This window comes from Lichenostomus cassidix, unplaced genomic scaffold, assembly GCF_008360975.1.
Source record: "Lichenostomus cassidix isolate B80296 unplaced genomic scaffold, HeHo_3.0 HiC_scaffold_36, whole genome shotgun sequence".
In the NCBI taxonomy this organism is placed as follows: domain Eukaryota; kingdom Metazoa; phylum Chordata; class Aves; order Passeriformes; family Meliphagidae; genus Lichenostomus; species Lichenostomus cassidix.
This window is the reverse complement of record NW_028147270.1, coordinates 1,388,007-1,402,889: the sequence shown is the minus strand read 5'-3', so window position 1 is coordinate 1,402,889 and position 14,883 is coordinate 1,388,007. Positions and strand designations below refer to the sequence as shown.

At 43.1% G+C, this 14,883-nt stretch overlaps 2 protein-coding genes across 3 annotated transcripts; one reads left to right on the top strand and one right to left on the bottom strand.

The window, feature by feature from the left end:
• Positions 1–7,677, bottom strand: INO80E (INO80 complex subunit E). 2 transcript variants are annotated; one of them, XM_085044515.1, is made up of 8 exons: positions 7,587–7,677; positions 4,418–4,488; positions 2,706–2,758; positions 2,554–2,629; positions 1,804–1,855; positions 1,600–1,713; positions 477–713; positions 1–118 (listed from the first exon to the last, which is right to left on the bottom strand). In XM_085044515.1, the coding sequence occupies exons 1-8, from the start codon at positions 7,665–7,667 to the stop codon at positions 107–109; spliced, it is 696 nt and encodes a 231-aa protein (XP_084900641.1). In that variant the 5' UTR covers positions 7,668–7,677; the 3' UTR covers positions 1–106. The 2 variants fall into 2 exon arrangements, with proteins under 2 accessions (XP_084900641.1, XP_084900640.1); XM_085044514.1 differs by lacking the exon at positions 1–118 and having other exon boundaries at positions 432–713.
• A 500-nt stretch (positions 7,678–8,177) lies between these two features.
• On the top strand, positions 8,178–14,834 carry LOC146423801 (uncharacterized). Its single transcript, XM_085044447.1, has 4 exons — positions 8,178–8,279; positions 8,392–11,011; positions 12,105–12,249; positions 14,686–14,834. Exons 1-4 carry the CDS (start codon positions 8,254–8,256, stop codon positions 14,832–14,834), a joined length of 2,940 nt encoding a protein of 979 aa, XP_084900573.1. The 5' UTR covers positions 8,178–8,253.
• The last annotated feature ends 49 nt before the right edge of the window (positions 14,835–14,883 follow it).

The following is a 14,883-nucleotide window of genomic DNA, read 5'->3' as shown; positions in this document are numbered from 1 at the left end:
CTCAGTGGCCAGGTGGTCACTCAGGCAGGTTGATAACCAACTCATCATCTCCATCCAGGGGCTCATTGCTCAGTGGTCACTCAGTGGTCACTCAGTGGTCAGTTGATCACTTGGGCAGGTCGATGACCAGCTCATTGTCTCGGTGGTCACTCAGCGGTCACTCAGTGGTCAGTTGGTCACTCACTGGTCACTCAGCAATCACTGGTCACTCAGTGGTCACTTGGGCAGGTCGATGACCAGCTCATCGTCTCTGTCCAGCGGGTCATCGCTCAGTGGTCACTCAGTGGTCACTCGACAGTCACTCAGCAGTCACTGGTGACTCAGTGGTCACTCAGCAGTCACTGGTCACTCAGCGGTCACTCAGCAGTCACTGGTCACTCACTGGTCACTCAGCGGTCACTCAGCAGTCACTCTGGTCACTCAGTGATCACTGGTCACTCAGCGGTCAGTTGGTCACTCAGCGGTCACTCGGGCAGGTCGATGACCAGCTCATCGTCTCCGTCCAGCGGGTCGTCGCTCCCCTCCCCCTCCCCAGGGTCGCTCAGCAGTCGCCGCGGCAACGTGGGCGGGACGGGGGGAGGGGCGGGGCTGGGCGTGGCCAGCGCGGGGGGCGTGGCCAGCGCCGGGGGGAGGGGCGAGCCGGGGCCACGCCCCCTGCCGGGCTCCGCCCCTCCCCCACCCCCCGGGAAGGGCAGAGAGGGGGGAGGGGCGAGCTGGGGGGAGGGGACGAGAGAGGTCAGCGTGACCTTTGACCCGCAGTGACCGCCAAGCCCCGCCCACAGTGGCCACGCCCATTTTAACCCCTCCCCAGGTAACCACACCCATTTTGGCCCCGCCCACACTGACCACACCCACTTTAGCCCCGCCCACCACTGACCACACCCTCCCATGCTGACCACGCCCACTTTGGCCACTCCCCCACACTGACCACACCCCCTTTAGCCCTTCCCCAGTTGACCACACCCACTGTAGCCCCTCCCCCACACTGACCACACCCCCTTAGCCGCTCCCCAAATGACCACACCCCTCAAGCACAGACCACGCCCACTTTAGCACCTCCCCCACACTGACCACACCCCTTTAGCCCCTTCCACACTGACCACACCCACTTTAGCCCCCTCCCCTAAAAGCCACACCCACTTTAGCTCCCCCATGCTGACCACACCCACTTCAGCCCTGCTCACACTGACCACACCCACTTTAGTCCCACAGTGGCCACACCCACCTTAGAGCCCCTCCCCCACCGACCACACCCACTTTAGCACAGGTCAGACTGACCAAACATACTTTAGCCCCTCCCACACTGACCACACCCACTTTAAACCCTCCCCCAGTAAACCACACCCACTCTAGCCCCTCCCCCAGTTTACCACGCCCCCTCTAGCCCCTCCTACACGCCTTTAGCCCCGCCCACAATGGCCACACCCACCTTGGCTCCACCCACTTACCACGCCCCCTTTAGCCCCTCCCACACACTGGCCACACCCCTTTAGCCCCTCCCACTATTGACCACACCTACTTTAGAGCCCCTCCCACGGTGACCACGCCCACTTTAACCCCTCCCACACTGACCCCGCCCCCTTAGCCCCGCCCCCTCACCTGTCCCCGCCTCCCCTTGCTGCGCCGGGCGGGGGAGGGGCGCGGCCTGGCCCCGCCCTGCGGGGGGAGGGGCGGGAAGGGCGCCGGGAAGGAGCTGTAGGTCGGCGACGCCATCTTGGCGGGAAACAAAGGGGGCGTGGTCACTTCCGGCGCCGGCCACGCCCCGCTTTATGCAAATGAGGGGGAGGGGCTTGCGGGACTCACCAGGTAGGGGGAGGAGCCAAAGCCGGCGGGGGGAGGGGAGGGAGAGCGGCGCCTGCGGGGGAGGGGAGAGGGTTGGCCACGCCCACTTCCGTGCGGTGGCCATCTTGGATTTTAACCCTACTTTCGGCGGCCATCTTGGATTTGGACCCCATAATGGATCCCCATTGGTGGATAAGCTCCGCCCACTTTCCGGAAGTGGCTGTGTTGGAGCCACGCCCACTTCCGGTGGCGGCCATGTTGGATGCCTATTGATTTCTAAGCTCCGCCCACTCCCGGAAGTGGCTAATTGAGACCCACTTCCGGTGGGAGCCACACCCACTTCCGCTGGCCTCCATATTGGATTTTTCACCCATAGGAGATTCTCATTAGTGTTTAAGCTCCACCCACTTCTGGCGGCCATCTTGAATCCCCACCCAGTCTTGGCAGCCACCTTGAAACCACTGCCGGCAGCCATCTTGAAGCCCCGCCCACACCTGGCAGCCATCTTGAAACTCCCTCACCTAGCAGCCATCTTGAAACCACACTCCAGGCAGCCATCTTGAAGCCCCGCCCACCCCCGGCAGCCATCTTGAAACCCCCGGCAGCCATCTTGCCCCCGCGCACCTCTCGACTGGCATTGGCTCCACCCCCTTGGCCGCCATCTTGAAACCCCACCAGCTCCTGTCAGCCATCTTGAAACCACATTTACCCCACCTACGGCAGCCATCTTGAATCCCTACCCACCCCCGGCGGCCATCTTGCCCCCCTCACCTCTTGGCGGGCGCTGGCTCCGCCCCCTTGGCCGCCTCCCCGTCGCTGTTGTCCGACGACGCCGTCGCCTCCGAGTCTGGGGGGGGAGGGGAGGGTGAGGGGGTGGGGGAGGGGAGGTCAGGGGTTGTTGACCTTTGACCCCCAAAGGTCACCTGAGGAATCATCGTCGACGTTTTCGTACTGCAGGAGTCGGTCGAGGAGGAAACTGGGGAGAAAAATGGGAATTTTGGTCATTTTTTGATGTTTTGTTTTATTTTCTAGTTATTTTTAGTTGTTTTTGAAAGTTATTATTCATTACCGGTTTTAATTTTTTTACTTTTTATCATTATTATTTTATTGTCACAATTTATTTTACTTATTTTTGTTATTTTCGTTGTTAAAAAACTGTAATTCTTAAAATGCAATTATTAGTTTAATAATTGGTTTAAAGTTATTAATTATCAGTTTACTAATTAGTTTAAAAACACAATTGATTAGTTTATCTTAAAGTTACAAATAATTTGGTTTTAAGATTTAGAGTTAAAATAAAGGGGATTATTGGGGGAAATTTGGGGAATTTTATTGCCATAAATTTATACATTTCAAAATAAAAACATAAATAATTTTTGTATAAAATAATATTAATTAATTTTGTTATTATACAAAAAACACTTTTAGGGTTCAAAACAAAAAACCAGAAATTTCTAGGTAACTTTTGGAAACTTTATCATCATAAAATGACAAAAATATAAAACATAAAAGTATATTTAGTTTCTTTCATTGTTATAAAAAAACAATTCCAAAATTCAAATTAAAAAAAAAGAGAATTTTTAGGGTAAATTTTCGGAGTTTTATTATAAAATTACATTTCTAAAAATATAAAAATATAAAAATATATTATTTGTTTTATTATGATAAAAAAGGAATTTTAGGGCTCAGAGAAAAAAAAAGAATATTTGGCAGAAATTTTGGAAAATTTACTGTTGCAAAATTATATAGAAAATGTTATAAATATAAATATATAAATTAAAAAATACCTAAAACCAGAAAAACAAATTATTCACTTCGTTATTATAATAAAGCTAATTTTAGAGTTAAAACAAAAAAAATTGAATTTTTGGGGTGAATTTTGCAAATTTTAATATTACAAAATTCCACATATAAAACCCATAACCACATTATTTATTAATTTATTATTTTAAAAATATTTTAGGCTTTAAAAGTAAAAAAAATTTGAATTTTTGGGGTGAATTTTGTAAATTTTAATATTATAAAATTCAGTAGATAACAACCAAAAAAATTATCAACCACATTATTTATTTATAATTTCAAAACTATTTCAGACAAAAAAATATTTTACACAAAAAAAATCGAATTTTTGGGGTAAATTTTGCCAATTTTAACACTATAAAATTCCATCCATAAAAATACATAAAAAATTTTTATTTTTAAATTATTTTAGGCTTTAAAAGAAAAAAAAATTGAATTTTTGGAGTAAATTTGGCAATTTTTAATATTACAAAATTCAATATATAAAAATCCATAACCACATTATTTATTTAGTATTTAAAGAATTATTTCAGGGTTTAAAAGCAATAAAAAAATCTGAATTTTTGGGCTGAATTTGGCAAATTTCAATATTACAAAATTCAATATATAAAAATCCATAACCACATTATTTGTTTATTATTTTTAAATTATTTTAGGCTTTAAAAGCAAGAAAAAATTGAATTTTTGGGGTGAATTTGGCAAATTTTAATATTAAAACATTTAGTATATAACAACCCACAACCACATTATTTAATTATTATTTTTAAAATATTTTAGGGTTTCAAAGACCAAAAAAAATCTGAATTTTTGCGGTGAATTTTAGGAATTTCCATACCTTTTATCCCTGGAAACCTTCAGCAATTTCCTCTGAGCTCTTCTCAGCTCCTCCTGGAAACATTCCTGTTCCTGTGGGTGTGGCCAAAAAATTCTGTTAATTATGCTAATTATGTGATGTTAATTATGCTAATTAAGGGTTAAAATATCACCTGAAAAATTCAAACCCAAAATTTGGGGTTTTTTACCCCAAAAATTTGGGATTTAAAGAGGTTTTTTGACCCAAAATTTTGATTTTTTTTCACCTGATTTGACTTGTTTTTCAGTGAATTGTTGAGGATTTTGCATCAATTTTGGGGTTTTAATCTCAAAATTGTTATTTCTAGATTTATGTATTTATTATAAAAATATTTCTCTATATTATATTTATGTTTTATATTTTTAACATTAATTTTCATATTATTATTTAATACTTTAATTGATAATTAATATTTAAATTATTAAATTTCACTTCCATATTCCAAAATCGTAATTTTTCCTAAATTCCTTTTTTATTCCCCAAATATGATTTAATTCTCAAAATTACAATTCAGTCCCAAAATTACAATTTTCCCCAAATTTCCTCAATTTTTTTTCCCCACAAAATGATATTTTATGACCAAAATTCAGATTTTTCCCCATAAAATTTGAAGTTTTTTTCCACTAAACTACGAAAATTTTCCACTGGATTTATTTATTATTTAATTATTATTTATTCAACACTTATTTATTATTTATTCCAAAATGGTGAGAAATTCCCCCAAAAATTACAAATTTGGGCTTTTTTTGGCCACAAAATTCAATGTTTTCCCGTCAAAATTTGAGTTTAATCCCCAAATTTGACCCTTTTTCCCCCAAAATGTGGATTTTTCCCTCCCAAAATTTGACTTTTCCCCCCCAAATTTCTGCTTTTCTCCCCAAAAATTAATCAGTTTATTCAATTCTTTGCTTTCCTTTCCTAAAAAAAAAAAAAATTAAATCAAAATCTTTTCGTTTTCCTAATGCAAAATTAACTTTTCCCCTCAAAATTCATCTTTTTCCTTTAAAATTTGCCTTTTTTCCTGAAAATTCACCTTTTTCCCCCCAAAATTCAATATTTTCCCCTCAAAATCCACTTTTTTCCCCAATAAAAATCTCTTTTTCCCCTCAAAAATCCACTTTATCCCACAAAATTTACCTTTTTCCCCCCAAAATTCAGTTTTCCCCGAAAATCCACTTTTCCCCCCCAAATCACCCTTTTCTCCCTCAAAAATTCACTTTTCCCCTCACAATTCTTCCTCATTTTCCCCAAATCCACTTTTTCGCCCCAAAAATTCACCTTTTTCCCCCCAAAACCCCCAATTTTACCTCAAAAATCCCCAAATTTTCCCACACAAAGCCAAACTTTCCTCAAAAATTCACTTTTTTGCCCCCAAAATCCCCAAATCACCTTTTTCCCTCAAAAATCCACCTTTTTCCCAAAAATTCACCATTTTCCCCCCCAAAATCCCAATTTTTCCCCCAAAAAACTCAATTTTTCCCAAAACCCCCCAAATTTCCCCAAAAATCCCATTTTCCCCATTTTCCCCTCACGTAAAGCTGAACTTTTCCCCAAAAATTCACTTCTTTGACCCCAAAACCCCCAAATTTCCCCAAATCACCTTTTTTTCCCCTCAAAAATCCACTTTTTCCCCTCAAAAATCCACTTTTTTCCCCACAAAATGCCAATTTTTCCCCCAAAACCCCAAATTTCCCTCAAAATCCCATTTTCCCCATTTTTCCCTCACGTAAAGCCAAATTTTTCAAAAATTCACTTTTGATTCCCCCAAAACCCCCAAATTTCCCTTAAATCACCCATTTTTTTCCCTCAAAATTCACTTTTCCCCTCAAAAATCCACTTTTCCCATCAAAATCCACTTTTTCCAAAAAATTCACCTTTTCCCACAAACCCCCAAAAATCCCAAATTTCCCCAAAACCCCCAAATTTTTCCCAAAACCCCAAATTTTCCCCAAAACCCCAATTCTCCCCCACCCACAAACAAACCTCAAAAACCCAATTTTTCCCCCAAACCCCAAATCCCCAAAACACTTTTTCCCCCAAAATTCACTTTTCCCCCCAAAAACTCACTTTTCCCACCCAAAATCCACTTTTCCAAAAATCCCAAATTTCCCCAAAAACCCCCAAAATTATCCCCCAAAACCCCCAAAATTTCCCCAAACCCCCAAACTTCCCCCAAAATCCCACCCCCCACAAAACCAAACCCAAAACCACCCCCAAAACCCCAAACAAAACACCCCCAAAACCACCCCCACCCCATTTTTCCCCCCAAACCCCAAATTTCCCCAAAACCCAACCCCAAACAAATTTCCCCCAAAACCCCCAAATTTTCCTCAAAAATCCCATTTCATTTTTCCCTCACATAAACCGAACTTTTCTTCAAAAGCTCACTTTTTTGCCCCCAAAACACCAAAATTATTCCCAAAACCCCCAAATTTCCCCAAAATCACTCTTTTTTTCCCCTCGAAAATTCACTTTTTTCCCTCAGAAATCCACTTTTTTCCTCAAAAATTCACCTTTTTCCTCTCAAAACTCCAATTTTTTCCCAAAACCCCCCAAATTTCCCTCAAAAATCCCCAATTTTCCCCCAAAATCCCCAATTTCCCCTCACGTAAAGCAGAACTTTTCCTCAAAAATTCACCTTTTTCCCCCCAAATCCACTTTTTCGCCTCAAAATTAATATTTTTCTCCAAAAATTCACCCTTTTTTCCCCAAAAACACCCAAATTTCCCCAAAACCCCAAATTTCCAAAATCCCCGTTTTTCCCCAAAAAATTCCCCTTTTCCCCTCAAACTCCCTATTTTTTCCCACTTTTTCCCTCAAAATTCAACTTTTTTCCCCTCAAAATTCACTTTTTCCCCCTAAAAATCCTTCCTTCTCCTCTCAAAATCCCTATTTTTCCCCCGAAAATCTCCTTTTTCCCCTCAAAAATCCACTTTTTCCCCTCAAAAATCCACTTTTTCCCCCCAAAATACCCATTTTTTCCACAAAACACCTTTTCCCCCAAACCCCATTTTCCCCCAAAATGCCCATTTTTCCCAAAAATTCACCTTTTTCCCCCCAAACCCCAAATTTTCCCCCAAAACTCCCAATTTTTCCCAAATTCCCCCCAAATTTCCCCAAAACCCCCAAATTTCCCTCATTTTTCCCTCACGTAAAGCAGCAGTTTCAATCTCCGCTTCAAGGCTCGGCAGCGCCGCTTGTAGCCGCCGCCATCTTCCCCCGCGCCGTTCATGGCCGACAAGCCCCGCCCTCCCCCTCGCCTCCCATTGGCTGCGCCTTTCCCGCGCTGCACCCTGATTGGCTGATCCTTCAGAAGTCCCTCCCTCCATCTCCGGGTCATTCTCGCAATCTGATTGGCTGTGAGCTTCATCTCCCGTCTTTCCTTGCTGGCTATTGGTTAGTTTTCCGCAATGCTGAAAGCTGATTGGACGAAAATTCTGTCTGTCAGTTTCGCGCCGTTTTTCCCGCCTTTCCTCGCCTCCTATTGGCTCAGCGGCTTCGCCCCGCCTCTCCTCGCTTCCTATTGGCTTACTGACCTCCGAGCCGCGTTCTGATTGGTTCTTCTCGCCGCTATTCTCTTCCGTATTTGGATTCCGCTTTACTTCGTTCCTATTGGCTGAGCGAGCTTAGCCCCGCCCTCCCCTCGCTCTGATTGGTCAAAATAACTAATTCCACCTCCTCCTCATTCCTATTGGCTGATTCACTTCCGGCTTCATGTCCCGCCTTTCCTATTGGTTCTAACCGCTCGACCCGCGCTCTGACGTCACTTCCGCGCTGTGGTTTCACTTCCGGGTGGAAGCCACGCCCACCGCGGCAAGATGGCGGCGCCGAGCGGCGGGGAAAGGTGAGGGGAGGGGGAGGGGAGGCTGGGGAGACCCCCCGAGGCCACGCCCCGATTGGCCACGCCCCTTGAAGCGGCCACGCCCCGATTGGCCACGCCCCTTTTCCCATTCCAGGGCGGTTTTCCCGGGAAAAGGCGGCGCGGGACCGGAAGTGGGCGTGGCGAGAGGAGGACACGCCCCCAAGATGGCGCCCCCTGGCGGAGGGGAGGAGGAGGAGGAGAAATTGGGGAAAAATGAGGAAGAAATGGGAAAAAATGGGAGAAAAAAGGAGAAAATCGAGAGTGAGGAAGAGGAGGAGAAAAATGGGGGAAAAGAGGAAAAATTCGGGAAAAATGAGAGAAAAATGAGGAAAATTGAGAGTGAGGAAGAGGAAGAGGAGGAGGAAGAAGAAAGAGAGAAAAATGAGGAAAAAAATGGGGAAAATGAGGAAAAAATTGGGAAAAATGAGGTGAAAATGAGAAAAATTGAAAGTGAGGAAGAGGAGGAGGAGGAAGAAGAGGAAAAAAAGGAGAAAAATAGGAAAAAAGAGGAAAAAATGGGGAAAATTGTGGTGAAAAAGAGGAAAATTGAGAGTGAGGAAGGGGAGGAGGAAGAGGAGGAAAAAAATGGGGAAAAAGAGAAAAAAATGGGGAAAAATGAGGTGAAAAAGAGGAAAATTGAGAGTGAGGAAGAGGAGGAGGAAGAGGAGAGGAAGAAAAATGAGGAGAGAATGAGAAAAAATGGGAAAAAAGAAGAAAAAATGGGAAAAAATGGGAGAAAAAAGAGGAAAATTGAGAGTGAGGAAGAGGAGGAGGAAGAGGAAGAGGAGGAGGAAGAGGAGGAAAAAAAGGAAAAAAATGGGAAAAAAGAGGAAAAAATCGGGAAAAATGACAGAAAAATGAGGAAAATTGAGTTTGAGGAGGAAGAGGAGGAAGAAGAGGAAGAAGAGGAGGAGGAAGAAGAGGAAAAAGAGGAAAAAATTGGGAAAATTGGGATAAAAAGAAGAAAATCCGAAAATGAGGAAGAGGAAGAAGAGGAGAGGAAGAAAAATAAGGAAAGAAACAGGAAAAATGAGGAAAAAATTGGAAAAAATGTGAGAAAAAAGAGGAAAATTGAGAGTGAAGAGGATGAGGAGGATGAAGATGAGGAGGAAGAAGAAAATTCCCAGAAAAACGTGAAAAAAATGGGAAAAAATGAGCAAAAAACTGGAAAAAATGAGCAAAAAATGGGAAAAAAAGGGAAAAAAGAAGAAACTGAGAGTGAGGAAGAGGAGGAGGAGGAGGAAAGGCAGAAAAATAAGGAAAAAAAGGGGGAAAAAGAGGAAAAAATCAGAAAAAATCTGAAAAAAAAGAGGAAAATTGAGAGTGAAGAGGATGAGGAGGATGAAGATGAGGAGGAAGAAGAAAATTCCCCGAAAAACGTGAAAAAAACGGGAAAAAATGAGCAAGAAACGGGGAAAAATGAGCAAAAAACGGGGAAAAAAGGGAAAAAGGAAGAAACTGAGAGTGAGGAAGAAGAGGAGGAGGAAGAGGAAGAGGAAGATGAAGATGAAGAAGAAAATTCCCGAAAAAACGTGAAAAAAACAGGAAAAAATGAGCAAAAAATGGGAAAGAATGAGCAAAAAATGGGAAAAAAAGGGAAAAAGGAAGAAACTGAGAGTGAGGAAGAGGAGGAGGAGGAAGAGAAGGAAGAAAATTCCCAGAAAAACGTGAAAAAAACGGGAAAAAATGAGCAAAAAACGGGAAAAAATGAGCAAAAAACGGGAAAAAATGAGCAAAAAACGGGAAAAAAAGGGAAAAAGGAAGAAACTGAGAGTGAGGAAGAAGAGGAGGAGGAAGAAGAAGAAAGTTCCCAGAAAAATGGGAAAAAAACAGGAAAAAATGAGCAAAAAATGGGAAAAAACTGGAAAAAAGAAGAAACTGAGAGTGAGGAAGAGGAGGAGGAAGAGGAGGAAGAAAATTCCCAGAAAAATGGGAAAAAAACAGGAAAAAATGAGCAAAAAATGGAGAAAAATGAGCAAAAAACGGGAAAAAATGAGCAAAAAATGGGAAAAAAAGGGAAAAAGGAAGAAACTGAGAGTGAGGAAGAAGAGGAGGAGGAAGAAGAAGAAAGTTCCCAGAAAAATGGGAAAAAAACAGGAAAAAATGAGCAAAAAATGGGAAAAAACTGGAAAAAAGAAGAAACTGAGAGTGAGGAAGAGGAGGAGGAGGAAGAGGAGGAAGAAAATTCCCCAAAAAACGGGAAAAAAACAGGAAAAAATGAGCAAAAAACGGGAAAAAATGAGCAAAAAACGGGAAAAAATGAGCAAAAAACAGGAAAAAATGAGCAAAAAACGGGAAAAAATGAGCAAAAAATGGGAAAAAACTGGAAAAAAGAAGAAACGGAGAGCGAGGAAGAGGAGGAGGAGGAAGAAGAAGAAAATTCCCAGAAAAATGGGAAAAAAACAGGAAAAAATGAGCAAAAAATGGAGAAAAATGAGCAAAAAATGGGAAAAAATGAGCAAAAAACGGGAAAAAAAGGGAAAAAAGAAGCAACGGAGAGCGAGGAAGAGGATGAGGAAGAAGAGGAGGAGGAAAAAGCTGGAAAATCCCGGAAAATTCCCCAAAAAAAGGCGGAAAGTTCCGGATCGGAGTCGGAAGATTCGGAGGATTTGCCGCTGGCGGAATTGGCGGGAAAATGGCGGAAAAGGGAGAAGGAGGAGAAGAAAGGGAAGAGGAAGAGGAAGGAGGAGGAAGAGCAGTGGAGGTCTGGGAAGGTGAATTTTGGGGATTTGGGGGAATTTTGGGGGATTTTGGGGAATTTTTGGGAATTTTGGGGGAATTTGGGGATCAGAACCATTTTTGGAGATTTTTGGGATTTTTTGGAATTTTGGGGAATTTTTGGGAATTTTTTTTGAAATTTGGGAGATTTGGGGAATTTTGGGGGATTTTGGGGAATTTGGGAATTTTGGGGAATTCTGGGGGTTTTGAGGATTTTTTATTTGGGGGATTTTGGGGATTTTGACAATTTTGGGGGAATTTTGGGGATTTTGGGGGTTTGGGGATTTTTTAATTTTGGGTTTTGGGGAATTTGAAAAATTTTTGGGATTTTGAGGGAATTTGGGGAAGAATTTGGGGAATTTTGGGGTTTCGATGTATTTCGGGGGAGATTTTGGGATTTGGATAGATTTTCATGGGATTTGGGGGGATTTTTCGGAATGTATGTGGGGGGAATTTGGGAGATTTTTGGGTTTTTTCCAGACCACACCCCTTCCCCAAACCACGCCCCCTTCCCCAAACCACGCCCCCTTTCCACAAGCCCCGCCCCTAATCAAAGTCCCACCCCTTTTCGCTAAGCCACGCCCCTTTAAGCCACGCCCCTTTCTCCAACCCAAGCCACTCCCCTTTCCCCCTAAACTCCGCCCAACCCAAGCCACGCCCCTTTCCCCAAGCCACGCCCATTTCCCCAAGCCACGCCCCTTTCTCCCAAACCACGCCCCCTTTCCTGAAACCACGCCCCCTTCTCCCAAACCACACCCCTAAACCCCACTCATTCCCCAAGCCAGGCCCTTCCCCAAGCCACGCCCCCTTTCCCAAAGCCACGCCCCTTTCCTCAAGCCCAGCCCTAACACAAACCACGCCCCCTTTCCGCAAACCACGCCCATTCCCCAAACCCCACCCCTTTGCCAAGCCCCACCCTCTCCCCAAGCCACGCCCCTCTCCCCAAGCCACGCCCCTTTTCCCACAAACCACGCCCCCTTTTCTACAAACAACCCAAAATCCCAAGCCACGCCCCTTCCGCTAAACCACGCCCCAGGCCCCGCCCCATTTTCTCTAAGCCCCGCCCCCTAAGCCAAGCCCCGCCCCCAGGACCCGCCGCGGTTGGCGCGGCTGAAGCGATACCTCCGAGCCGCCGGGGGGCGCCCTAACTACAAGCGGCTCCTGGGGCAATGCAGCACGCTGGGCCAGGCCATAGAGGCGCTGAGGGCGGCGCTGAGGGAGATGGGGCTGGAAGGTAAGAAATTGGGGGATTTTTGGGTTTTTTTGGGGGGTTTTGGGGGATTTTGGGGAGTCCGAGGTGGATCTGTTGGGAACCCCCAAACCAAACAAAACAAAAAACAGGGAATTTTGGGGATTTTGAGGGAGTTTGGGGTGGAATTGAGTGGATTTGGGGGAATTTGAGGGGTTTGAGGTGGATTTTTGGGGATTTTGGGGGATTTTGAGGCTCTCCGTGAGGTGAGACTCAATGGTACTGTGGGATTTGGGGATTTTTTGGAAATTTTGAGGAAGTTCTGAGGGGATTTTGGGGGAATTTTGGGGAATTTGGGATTTTGAGGGAGTTTGGGATGGATTTCAGTGGATTTGAGAGGAATTTGAGGGAATTTTGGGTGATTTTTGGGGAATTTTAGGGGTTTTGGAGCTCTCAGGGGTCCCCGAGTGAGGTGAGACTCGGTAGTAGAGACAACTGGGGATTTTTAGGGAATTTTGGGGGATTTGGGGAGAATTCTGAGGGGAATTTGGAAAAAAAAAACAAAACCCACCCAAACCAACCAAAAAAACAAAAAAAAAAAAAAAAAAAAAAGATTTTGAGGGAGTTTGGGACAGTGGATTTGACCCACACCAACACAAAAAAAAAACGAGGAATTTGGGGGAATTTTGGGTGAATTTGAGACGATTTTGGGGGAATTTTAGGGGTTTTGAAGCCCTCAGGTGACCCTCCGTGAGGCGAGACTCAACGGCACTGTGGGATTTGGGGTTTTTTAGGGAATTTTGGGGAAATTCTGAGGGGATTTAAGGGGATTTTTGAGGGGAATTTGGGATTTTGAGGGAGTTTGGGATGGATTTGAGTGGATTTGAGAGGATTCTGAGGGAATTTTGGGTGATTTTTGGGGAATTTTAGGGGTTTTGGAGCCCTCAGGGGTCCCCGAGTGAGGTGAGACTTGGTAGTAGAGACAATTGGGGATTTTTAGGGAATTTTGGGGGATTTGGGGAGAATTCTGAGGGGAATTTGAGGGAATTTGGGATTTTGATGGAGTTTGGGGTGGATTTGAGAGGAATTTGGGGGAATTTTGGGTGAATTTGAGGCGATTTTGGGGGAATTTTTGGGGATTTTGAGGCTCTCGGGTGACTCTCCGTGAGGTGAGACTCAACGGCACTGTGGGATTTGGGGATTTTTAGGGAATTTTGGGGAAATTCTGAGGGGATTTTGGGGGAATTTTGGGAATTTGGGATTTAGAGGGAGTTTGGAGTGGATTGGGGAGGATTTGAGAGGAATTTGGCACAATTTTGGGTGAATTTTTGGGGATTTTGAGGCCCTCAGGGGGTCCTTTGTGAGGTGAGACTCAATGGAAATGTGGAATTTTGGGGATTTGGAATAAATTCTGAGGGGATTTTGAGGGAATTTTGGGGATTTTGGGATTTGGGGATTTGGAGGAATTTGAGGAAATTTTGGGGAAATTAGGCGATTTTGGGAATTTTTGGGGATTTTAGGAGAATTCTGAGGAAAATTTGGGGATTTTTGGATTTTTAGGAATTTGGAAGAAATTCTGAGGAGATTTTGGGGGAATTTGTGGAATTTGGGATTTTTTGGGGATTTTTAAGGAATTTGGACAATTCTGGGGATTTTGGGGATTTTTTTGGGATTTGGGAGAATTCTGAGGGGATTTTGGGGGAATTTTGGGGATTTTGGGGATTTTTTAGGGATTTGGAGAGAATTCTGAGGAGATTTTGAGGGAATTTGGGGGAATTTTAGGGGATCTGGAGAGAATTCTGAGGGGATTTTTGGGGGAATTTTGGGGATTTTGGGGATTTTTTTGGATTTTTTGGGAATTCTGAGCAGATTTTGGGGGAATTTTGAGGAAATTTGAGATTTTGGGAAAGGCTGGAATGAATTTAACGGGATTTAAAAGCATTAAAATATTTTTCAATGTTAAGAATTTTGAAAGAATATTTTTAATGTTTTTTTAAATTTAAGTTTAATTTAATTTTAATTAACTAATTAATTAAATTATTTGTATTGAATTTATTTAAATCTAATTTTTTAAAAGATTATTTAATTTCCTTTAATTAAAAAAAATTAAATATTATCAAAACACAAAATATTTCAAATCCAAAAAATAAATTTCATTAAACATTTCAACAACACAAAACTCAATTTTGGGGCCAAAATTCTCATTTTTTTAATGAAAATTCCACAATTTTCATTATCATCCCAACATCCAAATCTCAATTTCCCATTTTTTGGGATAATTTCAAAATATTTTGAATAATTTTAGAATTTTAAGGAAGAAAATTAAACCCTAAAATCTCTTTTTTGGCTAATTTTTGGGGCTTTTTTCCCTCATTTTTCCTCATTTTTCACCCCAAAAACTCCATTTTTTCACCAAACCCCAAAACCCCCAAATTTTGGGGAATATTTTGGTGATTTTTGGGGATTTTTTTCCATTTCCAGGAACTCCTTCTTTAGCCAAATGTCAGAAATTAAGACAAATTCGGGAAGAAAAAGCAGAACTTGAAGCTCTTGATGTTTCCAACATCCTCCCAGGTAAGTTTGAGCCCAAAAAAACCCCAAATTTTCCCCCAAAAAACCCTCAAATTTAAAAAAAAACACCAAATTTTCAAAAAAACCCCTCAAATTCTCCCAGAATTT